We start from the raw sequence: 20,260 nt of genomic DNA on the forward strand, positions 1-20,260 counted from the left end.
ATATATATATATATATATATATATATATATATATATATATATATATAATGTGTGTGTATATCCAATTATTACATCTAGCTTCATCTTTCACTAATGTCATTTTATTATTTCAGATACAAAGAGATCAAATGTATGGCCTGGTATGTTGGTCATATTTTCCTGTACATAGTTATTGTTTATTTGACGTACATGCCTTTAGACTGTGGGGTTGGTGACCTTTCCCATCAGGAGGAAGGAATCGTAATGTTCTCCAATGACAGAGAAGAAAAATGGCCTGTTGATGGACAGTTTCAGAGGGATTCCTGCTTCCTGCTCCTTGTCCTGAGGTCCTGCTTCTCCGTCTGACATCTCAAACTGCACAGTGTTGAAGGCCTGAACGGAGGCAGAGAGAGCTGTTAACTCATATACACTCAGAGGACTGTTTTATAACGACAAGTGGACCGCTCATCTGGTTGACCTTATCTATGGTGAAGGGTTTGATGTTACTGAGCTGAATGAACTCAGCCTGGGAACCCAACAGGTCAGTCTCGAGCACTGGGCTCATGTTGGTCAGTAGGTCAGCCAGGTTGTTCACAGAAGACACCGAGAACTTGGGAAGGGACAGCTCTAACAAACTGGGGAAGGAAACAAACATTTAGAAACAAAATTAGTTGGGGCTTCTCTGTATTTTCTCTAAAAGTCCACAACTTTGTTTACAATTTTTTTATGACTGATTTAGTAAATCTACATGTGCAGGTCATGAAATTAGAATATCATGAAAATGTTTATTTCAGTAATTCCATGCAAAAGTGAAACTTGTATATTATATTCATTCATTACACACAGACTGATATATTTCAAATGTTTATTTTAATGTTGATGATTGTAACTGACAACTATAAGGAAAATCCCAAATTCATTATCTCAGGAAATAAGAATATTGTAAAAAGGTTCAGTATTGAAGACACCTGGTGCCACACTCTAATCAGCTAATTAACTCAGAGCACCTGCAAAGGCCTTTAAATGGTCTCAGTCTAGTTCTGTAGACTATACACAATCATGGAGAAGACTGCTGACTTGACAGTTGTCCAAAAGATGACCACTGACACTTTGCACAAGGAGGGCAAGACACAAAAGGTCATTGCTAAAAAGGCTGGCTGTTCACAGAGCTCTGTGTCCAAGCACATGAATAGAGAGGCGAAGGGAAGGAAAAGATGTGGTAGAAAAAAGTGTAAAAGCAATAGTCCAGTCCACCTACTTCACATATGGGGAGCAATATTATAGGCAGAAACATGGGTGTGCTATGGGGTCTCCAGTTTCTCCTATTGTTGCCAACCTGTACATGGAGGAGGTAGAAAAGAGAGCCTTGACGTCCTTTTCAGGGACGCCACCAAGTCATTGGTTCAGGTATGTTGATGACACCTGGGTTAAAATTAAATCTCAGGAAGTCCAACATTTTACTGACCACATCAACTCTGTGGATAAACACATCAAGTTCACACGAGAAGATGTAAAAAATGGCAAGTTGGCTTTCTTGGACTGTGAGGTCTCAGTCTCGGATAGAGGACATTTGCAAACCGAGGTGTACCGCAAACCCACCCACACAGACCAGTATTTGCAGTTTGACTCCCATCACCCTTTGGAGCACAAGTTAGGAGTCATCAGGACTCTGTATCACAGAGCAGACAGCATCCCCACTAGCTCGGGAGCCAGGCAGAAGGAGAAATCCTACACAAAACAGGCTCTAGAGCAATGTGGATATCCTAACTGGGCCTTCCTGAAAGCAGAGAAGAAACCCAAACAGGACTCCAGTCAGCCATCAGGTGAAAAGGAGGAACCCAGACCCAGACCAGTGGTCATTCCGTATGTTGAGGGGGTATCAGAGAAACTGAGACGTTTATTTTCTAAACATAACGTCCCAGTGGCTTTTAAACCCCAAAATACATTACGGCAAAGACTGGTTCATCCCAAAGATCCAGTCCCCCGGCACAAACAGAGTAATGTTGTGTATGCTGTTCAGTGTCAGGAGGGCTGTGATCAGTCTTACATCGGGGAAACTAAATAGCCACTGGCCAACAGGATGGCCCAGCACAGAAGATCAACATCATCAGGCCAGGACTCTGCAGTCTACACTCATCTCCAGGCCAGCGATCACTCTTTCAAGGATGAAGATGTTCACATCCTGGACAGAGAAGAACGATGGTTTGAGAGAGGAGTAAAGGAGGCCATCTTTGTGAAAAGAAATCGTCCATCATTAAACAGGGGTGAAGGCCTCCGGGTTCAACTGTCCCCCTCTTACAATGCTGTGATTGCTAGTATCACTCAGCCCTCTGTGAGTAGTAAACAGCCATCAGTGTGCTAATGACCCATTGTTAGGCTGATGGTCCTTCTTGAGCATGTGATCAGCTGGTTTTGGTTGTCAGCAGCAAACTGGTTGATCCACTCTAAGAAGGTGCTATTTAAGAGACTGAGCTGAAAACAGCACCTCAGACTGAGGAAGTCTCTTGGATGAGAGACGAAACGTTTCTAGATTTCTTTTGCTTTGTTTTGCTTTTGTTTTTTTGAATGTCCAGAGGACCAGATTGAACTTTTTTGGATTTTTCTACCTGGATTATTGAGCATGCATCAGGTAAAAGCAATAGGGATAACCACACCCTGGAGAGGATTGTGAGACAAAACCCATTCCAAAATGTGGGGGAGATTCACAAACAGTGGACTGCAACTGAAGACAGTGCTTGAAGAACCACCACACACAGTTGTATGAAAAACATGGGTTTCAACTGTCACAGTTCTTTTGTAAAGCCCCTCTTGAACAAAAGACAGCGTCAGAATCATCGCACCTGGGCTAAAGACAAAAAGAACTGGACTGCTGCTGAGTGATTCAAAGTTATGTTCTCTGATGAAAGTAAATTTTGCATTTCCTTTGGAAATCAAGGCCCCAGAGTCTGGAGAAAGAGAGGAGAGGCATAAAGTCCACGTTGCTTGAGGTCCAGTGTCAAGTTTCCACAGTCAGTGATGGTTTAGGGTGCCATGTCATCTGTTGGTGTTGGTTCAGAGTCAGAGATTCTTTATTGTCGTTCACTTTATTGTCCTGGTTCACCGTGTTTTCTGAGGGCCAAGGTCAATGCAGCCGTCTACCAGGAATAGAGCACTTCCTGCTTCCTGCTGCTGACCAACTTTATGGAGAAGCAAATTTCATTTTTCAACAGGACTTGGCATTCCTGCACACAGTGCCAAAGCTACCAGTACCTGGTTTAAGTACCATGGTATCCCTGTTCTTAGTTGGCCAGGAAACTCACCTGAAAATCTAGGGAGTATTGTGTAGAGGAAGATGCGCTACGCCAGACCCAACAATTCAGAAGAGAATCAGTCACTCTCAGAGCAACCTGGGCTCTCATAACACCTGAGTAATGCCACAGACTGATCGACTCCATGCCACGCCGCATTGCTGCAGTAATCCAGGAAAAAGGAGCCCCAACGAAGTAATGAGTGCTGTACATGCTCATACTTTTCATGTTCATACTTTTCAGTTGGCCAACATTTCTAAAAATCCTTTTTTTAAATTGGTCTTAAGTAATATTCTAATTTTCTGAGATACCGAATTTGGGGGTTTCATTAGTTGTCAGTTATAATTATCAACATTAAAATAAATAAACAGTTGAAATATATCAGTCTGTGTGTAATGAATGAGTGTAATATACAAGTTTCACTTTTTGAATGAAATTACTGAAATAAATCAACTTGTCCATGATATTCTAATTTTATGACCAGCACCTGAAGCCAATAAAAGGGTACAAGAAGACAAAGTCTTTGAGTGAAAGGGAGCACATTTTCTTAGATCTCTGGTTTGTCAACAAATAAGGACAATAGACAAAAAAAAAATCTTACCCTTCTTGGAAGTTCAGGTGCCATGTATCCATGAGCTTCGTAAACCTCTTTGATTCTATGTCACTGAGGCTGACCCCTTCATGAGGCAGAACTAGCACTATGTAGGACTGTTTACTCAGTGATACCTTCACAACTGTGCACTTGTTTGCCTTCAAAACAAGCATATGACAGATGAGCTTTGTTTTATACTAGCATGAATAAATTAAGCACCAATTTGAACAATAGTCTGATATGATTTACCTTATCGTTTAAGTAGTCGAAGTGGCCTGTGCGGGTCATCATTGGAGTCATCACTGTTGTTGATTCATCCACATGAAACTCCTGCAAGGAGGTCTTCTCTGGTCGGAAAGCCATTGTCCAATTGCCTAAACAACCAAAGAACAGTCAGGTACATAGTTATTATAGCAACACAATATTTTGTAAAGTAAACCTAACAGGGCTAGACCTTTGAAGCTGAAGGATGAAATGAACAGAAAGTTGCTGCTTGGGTTCAGATTGTTGAAGACGTTCTTCATCTTCCCATCTGAAGTCTTGTCCACAAAGCTGTTCACCAGCGCTTCTGCCTCATGGGGCATTGAAAAGTCCACGCCTCGGATGAATGACATGTCTGAGAAATCCTGTGTGCCTTGGATAAAGTCTCGAGAGAGATGAGCATCCTTGCGAGCAAAGGCCCACACCTGGGTGGTGATTTTCTCTTCAGGCCCATTGTCCACCATGGAGTTGATGGCCTGTAGGGTACTAAGAACCTTGTGGCCATCCACTAAATATACACAGTCCTCTCTATCAGTGCCCCTACTCAGGCCAAGAAGTTCCTGGAAGAAAAGATGGAAACTTAAGATCAGATGAACATGAAACATGGCCAAACGTTTTATAAGGGTCAACATGTTATGGTTCACAAAAAGCACCTCTTGAGAGACCTGAGTACAAAACAAATGATGCACCTGGAAAGACTTGGCTGTCTTCTTAGAGGCTCCCAGGTAGAAGTTGACAAGTGACCCAAAAGTGCTGATCGGAGAGAGAAGAGTGTTGGTGCTGTTGTGTTTTCTGCCGAGTGCCTGGTAAATCCTCTCACCCAAAATGTTTGAAAACTTAGCCAGGACGTTTTTCCTCTCCGTGATGTTCTGTCGCTGTGCTTCCGGTTTTGACAGATCCCTGTTGTCTGGTGTCAAGACTTCAATATTCAGAGAGGCCACAGGGATGGTCTCCAGAGGCTTGACGACCGGGTTCTGCAGAGGTTCACAACTGACATTCTCCGCAGCAAAAAGATAGAAGGGGTGAACGTATACACGGTTGGCTTGGCTTCCAGGGAGGCAGCAGCAGAGCAGCGTCACTAGAAGGTGAAACTGTAGTTTCTGCATTTTACCTTTGATTGCTAGTTATGATGATTTCGTCTCTGTGGGTAAAACACACGTCATTTTATTTCTAGATTAATTTGAGTGTACAGTGATTTATAGACTGTAGAGCGCATCTAAGCCATGCACACACACACACAAAAAAGGACATATACACGTATAAGCCACGTTGTAACATGAGTAGCAGCACACAGCTTCTGAGAGGGATGTGCAGCTCTTGTTGTAGATCAATAATCAACCACCAAATTGTTTATTTTACAGTTCAACACACACAGACAGAGTGAACCCCACAAGTTTTCATGCAACTACCTCCCTCACTCATGGTTACTGTACTGAATGGCCCAAAACAAACTTAACACATAACGAACACATAAACTAGGCTAAGAAGAACAGACTAATCACTAAAAGAACAATGCTAAACAGCTAACCGAAATGATTAACAAGGAACATAAATTTTACCCATAATCCCTCCCTGTGGCCATGTGACCAGCAGTCAACCACAATGGACCACAGAATGCTACAATATGTAACACACAAATACGTACAGTAAATGTCTTTTTCTGAACAGTGCCTGTAAATCGGCTGGTAAAAAAAAAATACAGGAAGTCATTGATCACTATTTTTAAGCTGTCCTCCTCGCAGAGCAAAAGTTGCTCTGTGAGCATGTGAGACTCATGTGCTCTGCACATGCAGGGGAATCCCCACTCCCCATTCTCTCCTCCCCCTCCCGTTTCATTGGTTCCACTGTAATTTAATTGGTCAGATTTTTTTTTTACCATTGTTTGTTTTAGGTAGTCTCGTGTCATGAAGACCCACCCCCCAAGAGAGACGTGTATTGGGCAGCTATGTGAGCACCCAGGTGTGACGAAGCTAAATGTTTTGGGCAGCAGGAAGCTCGTTAGCCCATCAAAAATAATAATCCATAAATTGTCTGCAGCATAAGCTGCAGGTTCAAAGCCTGTGAAAAAAGTAGCGGCTTATAGACCGTAAAGTACGGTAATTGCCTATTAACCCCTGTATGTTTCCTAGTGATCTCTGTATGTTAGAGAAACACAGGAGAAGCTTCTGAATCTGGTTTTGTGTCTCCGACAGGAACATTGACCGGATGTCAGTGAGTGATTGATTGTTTTTGTGTGTTTTCTCCCAGTGGATGACAACATACCTTACCCCTTGCAACAGAGATATAAATTTCTATTTATGATTCTACATGTTCAAATGAGTAATTACTGGGAGGTCTGGGATATTTGATGCATTTTTCCTGCAGTTGATAATTTCTCTTTATAATTTTGTACAGTTGCTATCTCTTGAGTTCTCAGGCAAAAAAGGACTTTATCCTTTGACTTGAACATGGAGGTGTGTGGACCACTGGACTCTTGTAGAATGTGAGCAAACACATGACTTTCTTGTTTAGACACGTACCACAGAAAATAACCTTGGTTCCTGATCAATAAATGTTCATATATTCAGTCAAATAACATGTGGATGCAAGAATACTGTAAGATACATTTAAAAAGGCTGACTTGTATTAGTAATGGTTTTAGTTAAATTTTTTACATAATATACACAATTTGGAAAAGATTTCAGACAATCTTCAACCTAAACTTAATTACTGTAAAGTTTTCTTGGATGGCAATACTCATTTTTTTTAGTTTTTAAGAGTCTTACTATATTTATTCTATTCATGAAAGGACTCAAACATCTACGCGTGAGATAAAGTCAAATTTGATCTTACCTTGTATGTCCGCAGCTGCTGAGCAAGTTTTCAGAGTGAGGTTTTGACTCCTCTTCTCTATTTAAATCCAGCAGCAGTGCTCAAACTCTTGTTACAGATTAACCAAAGGATTATTGAGTCAGGGGCTCTGCTGTCATGACTCACAGTCTGTTTTGTACTGATGAACCTCTGCTAGAGATTATTTGATAATGACAGTCAGGAAAAAGAATAGTGTTTGAAAATGAGGTCAAATTTTGCAAACTTGACACGGGAAGCAGAGGCTCCTTTGTGTTTTACAGTGTTTAATATTGTCTCACTGAAATGTTTGTAGGAGAATTTGCAAACAATGGGTTATGTTGTGTTCTGGGTGAGTTTTGCATGTTATCTGTAATTTTCCTTAACGTAGGCGTCAAGCAAATAAACAAAACAAGCCGACGTCAATCTATATGGGCCTTTAGTGCAAACTCACGACATTTCCCAAAATCACGAGAAAAGCAAAGAACACATGAGTCACAAAACATTACTACAATTTTTATTTATTTATTAACATAAAATCAGTAACTGAATATTTTTGTGTTGATGGCACAGCATGATAGAATGAATTAATGTCATTTCCTGTTGCTGCTGTTCAGCCGGTCCTCTTAAATTGTTTCCTAATAAACCTTATTTTCTCTTTGCAGCTCTTTTAGTGTCTATCATACTATGGACTTATGATGAAAACTAGAAAAGCCTAATGCAGCAGTGAATTCTTACTTGATTTTATCGTTTTGAATTCTCATTTCTGCACCTGCACTTTTTTTATTTACATTTGATTGCAGAGACCTTGTTGACGGAACAAAACATATTCAGAAAAAAGAGAAAAACTCTTCTTGCATATGTTTGTATTTTTGCAAAATGCAGAAACTTTCTACTTGAGTCTCCCCACTTCCTTGCTTGGGTTGCAGCCGATGACGTTTCAGAAGTTGCATATATTATATATGTTGCATTTATTAGCGCATTATTTTTTACGCAGCTGGATGAAGAACAAGTCAAACGTAAGAGAAGGGTTCTTCACACGACTGATCCAAAGAGAGGAGAAAACAGAAGAGAACTGCCTGAAAGAACATCCACTGTGAAAAACTAAAGGAAGCATTTTTCAACTTTATAATAAATGATCATCAGTTCCAATAAATCCAGGGATTTTATTTGTTCCCTGGTGTGTTTGTAAGGTTGTGCAACTTCAGCAGGAGAATGGCACGTAGATCCATTAACATAATAAAAAAGAGTATAATGTATATATAATGTCTATGCGTAGATCTTCTCTCAGGCACAGCTTTTAGCAGAGCGACATCGGCTCAAATTCATTAGAGCAACTTTTCAAGTTGATAAAGTTTTTAAGATTCACAGTATCTGAAAATTCCTAAACATGGAGATTACAATAGATCAGGGGTTATCAGACTTTTTGGGTTCAGGGACCCCTTACAGGGGAGAAAAAAGTTTCAGGGACCCTCTCATAACCCTTATGTTCATTAAATAATTTTATTTAATTTGTCTCTTTAATGCAATGGAAATATTTTTGTAACATAAATACTTCGGACCTGTTCTTTAATAGTGTTAATACACTTTTTATACTTTTAAACATGGAGTATTTTTTATTCAAGAAGACACATTCAGGCTGCTGTTTAATACATCACATTATATTACATTATTAGTGTTTAGTGTATATCTTAGATCCTTCTACTTTATATTTTTGCTATTTTTGGGTGTAACTGGGACCTTGAGTACACAATCTTGTTCCACCTCATGTACCACATGTGATGCGAATGACAATAAAAAACCTTGAACCGTCAACTTAATTAACAAAATGTTTAATTTCAACTTCCAAAAATTACAGTTTTTAGAAAATTAACAGAATCAAAAACCACTTTAAAGTATTCACATAACACGTATTGCCACTTTGTCAACTTATTACAGAAAAGTCTTTTCATAAAACTGAACAGAATCATAACACCATATTGAGTTTTCCCTCTTTTTGTCAGCAGTTTTATAATGTTGGTGTTCTAGGCGCATAAAGGCAAGTAAACTGTGTGTATTTGATCTATTTTGTTTTTCTTCTTTTGGCTGCTCCTTTCTGCAGGGGTTGCCACATCGAGCAAATTCATATTTTCTGGACAGTAATTTAGTGAATAAAATAGTTTTTTTGTCTGCTTAGTTTAATTTTTATGTTTTTTTTTTTGTTTTTTTTTACTTTATATTTATTGGTATTCAGTTTTGGGGGCAATACAAACCAGTTTTGGGGGCAATACAAACGTTCCATTATGTAGTTGCACTTTGAATATTTTATATTTTATATATATTTGGCTCAACTAAAGCCTTCTTTCCTGGGTTCTAATCGTAACTCATACAAAATATAATAAAGATGTATTTATCAGGACTGTTCATGGGTTCTCAGTCTTGTGAACATTTGTGTTCTTTAACCCTAATATTCTGGTTGAAGAGGAATTTCTTCACATATAAAATTACAAGATTGTCTTTTTATGACTGGTACCAACAGATCCATCCCACAATCCTCTCCTTTGTCCACCTAAACTTGTATTTTGTGTAAATGTTGCAGGAGACATAAAGAAAATGTGCCTGAGAGAAGATCTACGCATAGACATTATATATACATTATACTCTTTTATTATGTTAATGGATCTACGTGCCATTCTCCTGCTGAAGTTGCACAACCTTACAAACACACCAGGGAACAAATAAAATCCCTGGATTTATTGGAACTGATGATCATTTATTATAAAGTTGAAAAATGTTTCCTTTAGTCTTTCACAGTGGATGTTCTTTCAGGCAGTTCTCTTCTGTTTTCTCTTCTCTTTGGATCAGCTGTTGTGTGAAGAACCCTTCTCTTACATTTGACTTGTTCTTCATCCAGCTGCGTAAAAAAATAATGCGCTAATAAATGCAACATCCGTGATTTTATTGCAGCCCACCTGTTCCAACAAGACAAGGTACACTAGATTTTCTCACAAGCAAAATAAACGTCACCATGTCCGTGTTTAAAAGTTCTGGTTGAGTATTTTACAAGCTTACTGTAACAACTGGCAACAGTAAAAATGAGGGTCAATAAAAAAAATTATATATATATATATATATATATATATATATATATTTTAACTTGTAAAAATAATCTAATTTTAAAATCAAATTTTGAAATTGAATTGGAAAATCTAAATTTTAAGATAGATTGAAATAATTTAATTGCAGTTTGTAGAGTTTATTAATTAATTTTATTTAGCCATTTTGTTTGATTGAATAAAAAATAATTTCACACTGTATTAAAGGGGAAAAAATAATTGTTTTTCTCAACTGAATAAATTATCAGCTGTACTCTGATAAGTGGATGTTTTATTGCAAAAAAGTAAAAAAAATAAAAAATAAATATAAAATCCACTTGAGCCCCTATATGAATTTGCAGAGACTTTCAAACAAAATGCAAAACAGTTCAGTGAATAATCTATTGAAAGGGTATACAATATTATAAAATTGTCATGAGCTGATTGTGCCACTGCTTTTTTGAAGATTTACTTTAGAAAATTAATTTTAATCATCTATGGGATATCGTTGCGTTTCCTGATTTAATCTTTTTTGCAGGTGGAGCAGTGGGTGCATGTGTGACACAACCTGAAAACAAAACTTCTCTTATATATTCTGCTGTGTGTCAGTAATGCACTACATTTTTTAAAAATCAGCTTTTGTACAAGTTCCTAAAATCCCCTCATGACATTCAGCGTTGGCGAATACCTAAAACACATCGTGATTCTTGAGATGAATAATCAGTTTATTATATTGACTCACCTGTGTGCTTCTCAAGCACATAAATTACAGACTAATATTTCACCCCGGCATTTGGTGACATCAGGAACTTTATGGGTGCTATAACAAATCAATCATTGACTATATAAGCTGTGATGTTCAGGACCAGATGCAACCAGAACAGATTCATCATGTGGGCGTTCTTCATTCTTTGCAGTGTGTTCATCACACATGGAGCACGAGGTAATGTTCACTATGTCGTCGTTTCTTCTGTCTTCAGTATTTTAGCAATCGGCAAAATTTGCTTGAGCGTGGGAAAGATGACGTTTCCCAGATTATTTGGTGTAATTCTAGGATTAGCCTTGCTTTAGCTCATGCACTGATTTGAGATGTTTTCCTACAAACAAACAGGTCAGACAACTTCAGAAACTGAAAACGCAACAGCCAGTCAAGGTAAAGATTTGAACTGCTAAAGCCACTAAAATACATCTGAAATATCCATAGAGTTGAAATACAATCTATGATCCTTGAAGGTTTTGACATGCTGTTGCTTTTGCATGTTATTTCTGCAGCTGCAAGCTGTGGTGGTTACTTGTATAACAGCAGCGACACATTTTACAGCCCCAACTATCCAAACAATTACCCACACAATGCAGACTGCGCATGGTACATTAGACCAAACCGTCAAATCATTCAGTTGGAGCTCTTTAATGTAAAGTAAGTAAAATCATCTTTAAATGCAGAATGTCATTACCTTTACTGATGTGTTTTTAAAGCTAAACTGCTTCTTTCCCCCAGCACTGAGTGTGGGTTTGATTACATCAACGTCTATGATGGCTCCAGTACTGGAAGCAGGTTACTGGGAACAGTTTGTAACGCAAACAGAGCCATCTTCCATTCTACTCACCAGTACCTAACTGTGCGCTTCAGGAGTGATGGTTCAGTCAATCGCCCAGGATTTTATGCTGTTTACAGAGTTGTGGGTACGTTATTGTGGTAATAAGCCTTTTATAAAATGTCAGCTGTCTATTTTAACAAGAATTATTGTGTGCTGTCTCTGAAGACCAAGGTTTGTGTAAGAACAACTGTGGCTACCAGGTTGGGAACTGCTCCTGCTCTTCAAGTTGTGAATACCGGGGGACGTGTTGTGCAGACTACCGAGGTAAGCGGTGATTTAAAATAAATCCATTCACTTTCGTCTAATTTAATTAGTTAAATTTCAACATTTTTGTTTATTAAAGGAAAATGATCTGGCAGAAATAAAAATGGTCAACTATTGTAAATATAAAACATATATCCATCTATCTACCCATCCACCAGATTTTCTGCTTTGGTGCCCAAAGCCTGTAGCTGCAAAACAAGTCTAATTCAACACATCTGCACCGCTGTGCTTGACAGTTATCACAAAGTGTTTGTGCTGATGTGTTTGTTTTTTGCTAGCGCTGTGCATCGTGGTCAAACATCTCTATTTTGGTCTCATCTTTCCAAATGTTACTGCTCTAGAAGTATTGTGATTTATCCAAATGCAGCTTTGCAAACCTATGTCCTGCTGCCATATTTTTTTAATAGAATTGACTTTCTCTTGGAAATCCTTACTAAAAGGCTACATTTGTTCATCCCTTTGTACAGTTATGCGTATCAACATTTAACATAATACGAGAGGCCTGGAGAGTCCGAAATGTCAGTTTCTGACCTGGGGGTGATTTTGCTGGGTTTTCCACTGACAAATGTCAAAACTGTTTGAGAAAAATTCATCTTGGTCATGACCTTAAGACTCTTCTCAGATTTATGGGCAGTAACGGTAGCTTTTCTGGTGCCTTTCTTCCATGTACTGTGCTCAGCTATCAGAGGTGGTCACCTAATGATGACCAGTTAATTTAATCAGCAGCACTTGGCTGCTATTTCCCCCCTTAAATCATATAGAAGCAGCAAGTCTTTTGGTTTTGTTATTGTGTTTGTGTGAACTTTACATTAGATTTGAACCATATTAAAACTTGGTAAAAAAAAAAAAAAAAAAAGATCATTTTGATTAAATCCTGACATGTAAACCACTAAAAACAGGTAAGACTTTCTTTTCTTCAACTATTGCATGTATTTTTGTACAATAAACAAATGTGCATAATAAATAAATACTTTAAAAATTACTATCATGTTGACCTACTATTTCAGTATAGAATGTGAAATAAAATGTTTATATTCCTAATATTTGTACAAGCCTACTGTGCCAACAATTGCTATTACTACTGCTGGTGTCCTGTAATCCCACGATTTCGCAATTTTTACGCCTTCATGGTTACAATTTTAAAAGACAGTAAGCAAAACCGGACTTAAAAGCGACAAATTTAGTTATTTCATCCATATTTTTCCCTTTCAGAAGTTTGTCTGGCCTCAACTGAACAACCTTACACCAGTGAGCCAGCAAATACCACAGGTACATTACTTTCATGCTTTAATGCCCATATTTCCAAACTAACATTTCAATCAAATCTGTCAATTGTCGAACACTTTCAAAACACTTCATGCTGCTTTTCTTTCCCAGATCACATCTCATGTCGATACAACTGTGGTTATCACCTGGGAAGCTGCTCCTGCAGAAGCTCCTGTCAATCCTATGGCAACTGTTGCCATGACTACAGCTGTAAGTGCCTAGTCTGATGAATCAGCAGCATCTGTTGCTTCTGTGGCAGGTGCAATATGTCTGAATTTCCAATATCACAGTGTGCAGACAACGAGACAATATTGTTTCTTTTTGGCTCAGTGTATTATTTATTTATCAGCATAATATCACCACTCAGTCTCTTTTGTCCATTAGATTACTGCCCAACAACTGGTACTCCCGGACAGACCACAAGTACAAAAACCTGTTGAACTTCTAATTTACCTTAAAGTGTTACATTTGGCTTGGTCTGTTGTGTAATCACAGCTGTGTCTCTCAGATCAGCCGTCATGTCGTCACAACTGTGGTTCACACATGGGAAGCTGCTCCTGCTCAAGTTCCTGTGAATACCGTGGAAACTGTTGTCATGACTACTACTGTAAGTGCTAAATCAACACCATCAATGATACTGATATGCAATGGGAATATCAATATATTACAACAAACAGCTCTTTATCGTGTGCCAGTAAGCAGAAATGCAAAACAAAAACCTTAACCCTCTGTCCTCTGTCATGCAGCGTATTGTAGTTACACCACTAACAGACCTGTCACAGGTGAGAAAATGGCTCAGCGTGTAAAAAAAAAAGAAATGATTAAATTCACAAACATCTAAACACTTCTTTGCTGCAGCTCGACCATCATGTCGTCACAACTGTGGTTATCACATGGGAAGCTGCTCCTGCTCAAGTTCCTGTGAATACAGAGGAAACTGTTGTCATGACTACTATTGTAAGTGCTGAGCAGCATCAATAATAACACCGGCACACAATGGGAGTATTACTTTATCAAAACAGTCTGTTTTCTTGGGTCAGTAAGTAGAAATGTAAAGCTAAACTCTTAATCCTGTGTCATGCAGCATACTGTAGTTACACCACTAACAGACCTGCCACAGGTAAGAAAACTGCTCAGCGTTTAAACAACAACAACAAAAATAATAATAATTGCATGCACAAACATTTGTACACTTGTGTGTGTTGCAGCTCGACCATCATGTCGATACAACTGTGGTTCTCACATGGGAAGCTGCTCCTGCAGTAGCTCTTGTCAATACTATGGCAACTGTTGCCATGACTACAACTGTAAGTATCTTCAAGCACAGCAGAGTAGCCGTTGTGCAGTTTGATCACAAATGGGACATCGTTCCGTAAGAACAGCCTTCAAACAGAAAACTGAGGAAGTTCCTCAAGACAAAACACCGAATGTAACATCACCAGAGTACAGAGTGGTTTGTGATGCTACTTAGCTGAGCAATTTGTAGTTTGTCAAATAGATGATTTGTAATAGAGATGACTCAAGCCTCAAAACATCAAATTAATTTTCAAGTGAATATTTGCCATAACATGGTCATTTCATACTCCCAAAACTATTTCTTGTGTAGTGGTTGGAGTTGTCTTAAAATAATTCACAGCTTTCAATAAATTTGATGATAAATTCTGAAAAAAGAACATTTTTAAACAAGTTGTGTATGAATTAAAAAATACATATCATGACATGCACTTGTAGTCAGGGTAAAAAGGCGTAAAACAATAGTTTTAAGGAAAACAATAATAAAAATAAGGAAAAAAAGAGTTTCAATTGTATGGGTGCACCTAAAAGCTATGAAAACTGCTAGAAGCTATAATGAATGCAGGAGTATTAGTGTTATTTTGGTTACTTATTTTTAAATTGTAAAATTATTCAAATGGGGAGAAGTGGCTCCAACACTGCCTAACCAATAAACACAATGTAAAATGATGCATTTCCTTCATTTATAACTACAAGTTATTTCACTTTTTTCTACAGCTCTTCAGAATAATAAAAATAAAAAACTAAATTTACCAATTTCTAGAAAGCACTTATACTCTTTTAATTAAAAACAAACATTAAGTAGACAAATTTCATGCTGTTTTCATAGAAACATTTAAAACAACTGATGGTCAGGCATGCTTGTGTTTGCATTGTTTTAATTTAAATAAACACCTTTATGTATTTTATGCACCAACAATTCTGCATTTTATCTCTGTCCTCTTAGCTTACTGCTATGGAACCACTTACCCACCTGTCAGACCCACTACAGGTAAGCAGCAGCCAACAACTCCTTCAAAACGCTGATTCAGCAACCTGTCTTTTATTCTGCCAGCAGAGTAACGAACACAACTTCTGTGCTCCACAGAGTGGGTCACATGTCGTTACAACTGTGGCAGACACTTTGCACACTGCTCCTGCTCGAGCTCTTGTCAATACAACGGGAACTGCTGCCATGACTACTACTGTACGCATCAGGTCACATGACAAACTCAATAGAATCACCGTTTTTAAACAAGTAATTCTGAAAACTTTTCTCTTTTTTAAACAGCCTACTGTGCAGCCACAACACCCTCAGGTAGGACGATTACTGTGCGGAATTAGTATGACGCATTTGCACTTCATAGCAATGACATCATCCTCTTTCAGTGGGGTCATGTGGAGGCTCGCTGTTCGGCTCTGGCACATTTTCGAGCCCTAACCATCCCAGCTACTACCCCGACAACGCCTACTGCGTGTGGCGGCTCAGAGCTGCGCACGACCAAAGAATCTTCCTGGCATTCACATACCTACAGTGAGTTAAATTAGTAAAACTACAAGAACTGCAAAAGAAGACATTAAATACAATAACTACTGTAGAAAACAAAGTAAAACTTTTGTTTTCCAATTTACCATTTAATATTCACACTTTATGGCTCGCTTTATTCATCAGGCTGGAGAACTGCTGCTCCTGTGACTACGTTTCAATCTACGATGGTCCGTCTGTTAGTTCAAGATATCTGGGGAAAGTGTGCAACAACAGTCTGAGCACTTTTACCTCAACCTCCGACTACATGACTGTGCTCTTCCGTACGGATGGTTCTGTGGTGGGCCGAGGCTTCAGTGCTGAGTTCACGAGTTCTTTGCAACCCAGCTCAGGTACAAATGAATTATTTTAATGCATCAGACATCTACATCAAAGTTCATGCTCAATCATCCAGGTACAAAATCCAGTAATGGTCAGTCAGGTCATCTGGACAGTTTCTTTTTTGTGGAAAGACGTTTCGCCCTCTATCCGGAGGGCTTCATCAGTCTGAGGAGTCCCAAGTAAGCTGTTTTCCCCACTAAGCAGCACACTCCTTTAGTAAACCAACCAGTTTGCTGGTGATAAGATGGTTTCTGGATTTTGTACCTGGATGATTGAGCATGAACTTTGATGTCTTGAACCACTTTAGCTGTGGCTGCATGTCTGGGAGGATTTGACGGGGAACAGGACCATAGTTGCCAAGTCTGCTTATTATAAGCGACTTTGGGCTTTTTTTTTTCTAAAGTCACTTGTAAATCTTGTGAGTCTTTCTTTTTGGGCTTGTTTTGAATGTCCATCCATCCATCCATTTTCTTTACCCGCTTATTCCATTTTGGGTCACGGGGGTCGCTAGTGCCCATGTCCAGCAATCACTGTGCGAGGGGCGGGGTACACCCTGGACGGGTCGCAAGTCCGTCACAGGGCCACATAGAGACAAACGAGACAAACAACCATTCACTCTCTCACTCACACCTAGGGACAATTTAGAGTTACCAATCAGCCTAACATGCATGTTTTTGGACTGTGGGAGGAAACCGGAGTACCCGGAGAAAACCCACGCATGCACGGAGAGAACATGCAAACTCCACCCAGAAAGGCCCCTGGACCGGGGATTGAACCAGGGACCTGCTCGCTGAGAGGCAGCAGCTCTACCAGTTGCGCCACCGTGCTGCCTACTTGTTTTGAATGTGACGTTGCTTATTGGGCCTTAATTTTCTTTCTGAGTGAAACTGGTTGATTATCTCCCAGCTCCACACAATAAAGCAAAAGACAAGTGGTAGTAGGTAGTTTGAGTCTTCCACGACCCCGTTTTCTGTTTATCACTCCCAAGTTGGCAAGGCGACAGGTGCACACATAGACGTATACAAATGTCTGTGGGCGCGCACCCTAAACACTCATACTGTGGCCGACAACTAGGGGGCTTCACTCACATGCAGATGTCAGGATGTTGTTTTTAAAAATATGTAGAAAAAATTACATATGCAAACTGTATTTTTTTAATCAGAGCTTAAAAGTATGTTATTCAAAGTGTTTAGCATAATTTTGCTGTTGTTTATGTGTAAAGCTATAATAAATGTATATTTATACCATTTAAAAACAGCCTCTGTTTTACACAATGTGGTGGGTTGCCAGTTGGGCTTGTTTTCATAGAGCTGGTTGCTTGTTTCTATCGCAAGATCTGGCAACACTGGACCATCTTATCACCAGCAAACTGGTTGACCCACTGTAAGAGTATACTGCTTAGTGGGGAAAACAGTTTACTTGGGACTCCTCAGATTGATGAAGCCCTCCGGATAGAGGGCAAAACATCTTTTCACAAAAATGATACTGTCCAGATGACCTGACTGACCATTATTGCATCAGATATCTAGTTTTGAACTGCATGTGCAATAGGTGTTTCCTATAGATTGTAAAATTTCTATACTGAACAATAGCCACACTTAGTATAGTCCATTCTACAAGGGTTGGGGATAATTGTACCAACATTAAAATTAGCTCAGTTCAGCTTCTTGCACGAAATCTTTCTGGTATTTCTTCCTGTCTATTGAACGACTTTTGTTGTAAACAAAGATGTAAATTCCACACAGTTAAAGAGGCTAAAACAATTAGGTGCATGTTCTTACTGCATTTGAACAGTCAGCTCTGTTTTGTCAGGTCGAGTGGACTGCTCCTCAGACAACATGAACATTGTGATCGATAGATCGTACCTGAACTCTCTGGGCTATGACGGCCACAGTTTGTACCTGGATGATTCACACTGCAGGCCACGGGTTTCCAGTTACCAGGTGGTCTTCAGTTTCCCCCTTAACACTTGCGGCAACATCAGAAAAGTAAGACAACTCACTGAAAACTTTTTTAGAACTTCTAGAAAACAAACAATAAGTGGTGTTTTCTCACTTATCCCTCAGATCACTGCAATGTTTAAGAAGTGCACTGATATTTTTTTACTTGACAGTTTGACAAAGGCAGAATTGTGTACACCAACAACATTCGAGCATTCCCCTCCACACATGGAGAGATTACACGTCAGTCTCACCTGAAGATGAATGTCAGCTGTCTGATGGAGCCAGACTCCGTTTCACAGATTCTGTTTGAAATCAAAGCTGGGGGTAACGGCAGCATCTCTGGTTCTGGCAGATACAACACCAGCATGGCTTTCTACACGTCCAGCAGCTTCTACTATGAAGTACGTTTAGGTGGTAAAGAGTTGAGGAATGAAGATTTCTGTTTGAAACATGTTGCTAAAATTTCCCTTTTGCACCCAGGTTACAGAGTTCCCATATCAGGTAACACTCAACCAGAACTTGTATGTACAAGTGAGCATGAGGCGGAGCGACAGCAGCCTAATCATGTTTCTTGACACCTGCGTGGCATCCCCAACACCGTTTGATTTCCATACCAGAGCTTATTATTTGGTTCGTGATGGGTAAGATATCATTTCTTCTCCCCTATACTGGCAAATTTTACATATGTTACTAAAACGTTTGAGAACTAATTGCACAATTCACCCTCTGTTAAAATGTCCTAATGACATTAAAGCATGGATGGCTTCAAACTTTTTAACTTTCAAATATCAGAAAACTGAAACCTCGACTCACTTGAGCCTTATCTTAGAAGCAGTCCAGCTACGAATCTCGGGATGGTTGTAGACTCTGACTTTAAGTTTAAACATATTAATTCTATTCTAGAAAAAGCTTCTTCCAGTTCAGGCAGATAGCTAAGCTTAAGTTTAAACTTAATCTTGAAAAAATAGCCCATGCGTTCGTTACAACCCAGCTGGACTACTGTATCACACTTTATGTTGGGGTCAATCAGGATTCCCTTTCACGTCTCCAGCTTGCCCAAAATCCTGCAGCTCGGCTATTAACAGGAACTCGTAGGCTTGAGCATTTCACCAGTTTTGTCCTCCCTTCACTGGCTTCCTGTACGTGTCAGAATTGATTTTAACATTCTCCTGTTGGCATTTAAGTACATTAACAGCCTTGCACCCTCACTTCTCTCTGAACTACTGTACTTCAACCTTATGTTCCTTCTCTGGTGCTGAGATCTGATCAGCTGCTTTTGTACCATACCAAAAACCAGGCCGAAGCTCAGAGGCAACTGGGATTTTTCAGTCATTTGCCTTAAACTTTGGAACAATCTGCTCCTCAACATTAGACAGGCCACTTCCACTCCCTTCTTTTAAATCTCTCCTAAAGACACACCTGTTTTCACTAATGTTTAACAGTGTGATTTGATTTGGTATTTTTTTTAAATGATATTTTTAATGCTTTTAATTACAGTACATCTTTTTATTTTTTTTTATTAATGCCTTGATCTTATTGTTAAGCACTTAGGTAAGAGCTGCTGTTTTAAATGTGCTTTATAAATAAATTTGACTTGATTCACCCTCAGATGTCGTGTTGATGACACCTACCGGCCAATCACTACGGGCACCTCATACCTGGCCCGTTTCACGTTTAGAGCCTTCCAGTTCCTGCGAGCCACAGATGCAGTGTACATCCAGTGCAAGGTTCTGATATGCCCCGCCTCGGACAGCAACTCCCGGTGCCGCCGTGGCTGCAGCAGACGTGCAGCCAGAGAGCTGGAGTCAGAACACCACAGCCAAACTCTGGTTGTGGGTCCCATTAAGCTGAAGGGTCAGTAGACACCTGGATCTAGTTATTAGAGCTTTAACAAAACGTGGATGAAAGACAAATGATAGCAAGAAACATTAAAGATTTTTTTTTAATTCTCTTTTGCAGACTCTCAGAAAAAGAAGAAAGAGCCTGAAACGCAGAACAAGTCCTAACTTGAAGCTCCTTTGAACTGCTTTA

The 20,260-nt window shown here is 39.3% G+C and overlaps 1 protein-coding gene and 1 long non-coding RNA gene across 2 annotated transcripts; one reads left to right on the top strand and one right to left on the bottom strand.

Annotated features, from left to right (window-relative positions):
• Positions 1-43: 43 nt before the first annotated feature.
• Positions 44-7,071, bottom strand: agt (angiotensinogen). Its single transcript, XM_037686251.1, has 7 exons — positions 6,952-7,071; positions 4,809-5,260; positions 4,313-4,679; positions 4,108-4,232; positions 3,868-4,016; positions 458-614; positions 44-372 (listed from the first exon to the last, which is right to left on the bottom strand). The coding sequence occupies exons 2-7, from the start codon at positions 5,223-5,225 to the stop codon at positions 196-198; spliced, it is 1,392 nt and encodes a 463-aa protein (XP_037542179.1). The 5' UTR covers positions 5,226-5,260; positions 6,952-7,071; the 3' UTR covers positions 44-195.
• A 3,863-nt stretch (positions 7,072-10,934) lies between these two features.
• On the top strand, positions 10,935-11,354 carry LOC119418967. The gene is made up of 3 exons (XR_005187235.1): positions 10,935-10,962; positions 11,131-11,172; positions 11,292-11,354. It is a non-coding gene; the product is annotated as an uncharacterized LOC119418967 (long non-coding RNA).
• Positions 11,355-20,260: the final 8,906 nt, after the last annotated feature.

Source organism: Nematolebias whitei, chromosome 1 (genome assembly GCF_014905685.2).
Source record: "Nematolebias whitei isolate Nwh7 chromosome 1, NemWhi1, whole genome shotgun sequence".
NCBI lineage: Eukaryota > Metazoa > Chordata > Actinopteri > Cyprinodontiformes > Rivulidae > Nematolebias > Nematolebias whitei.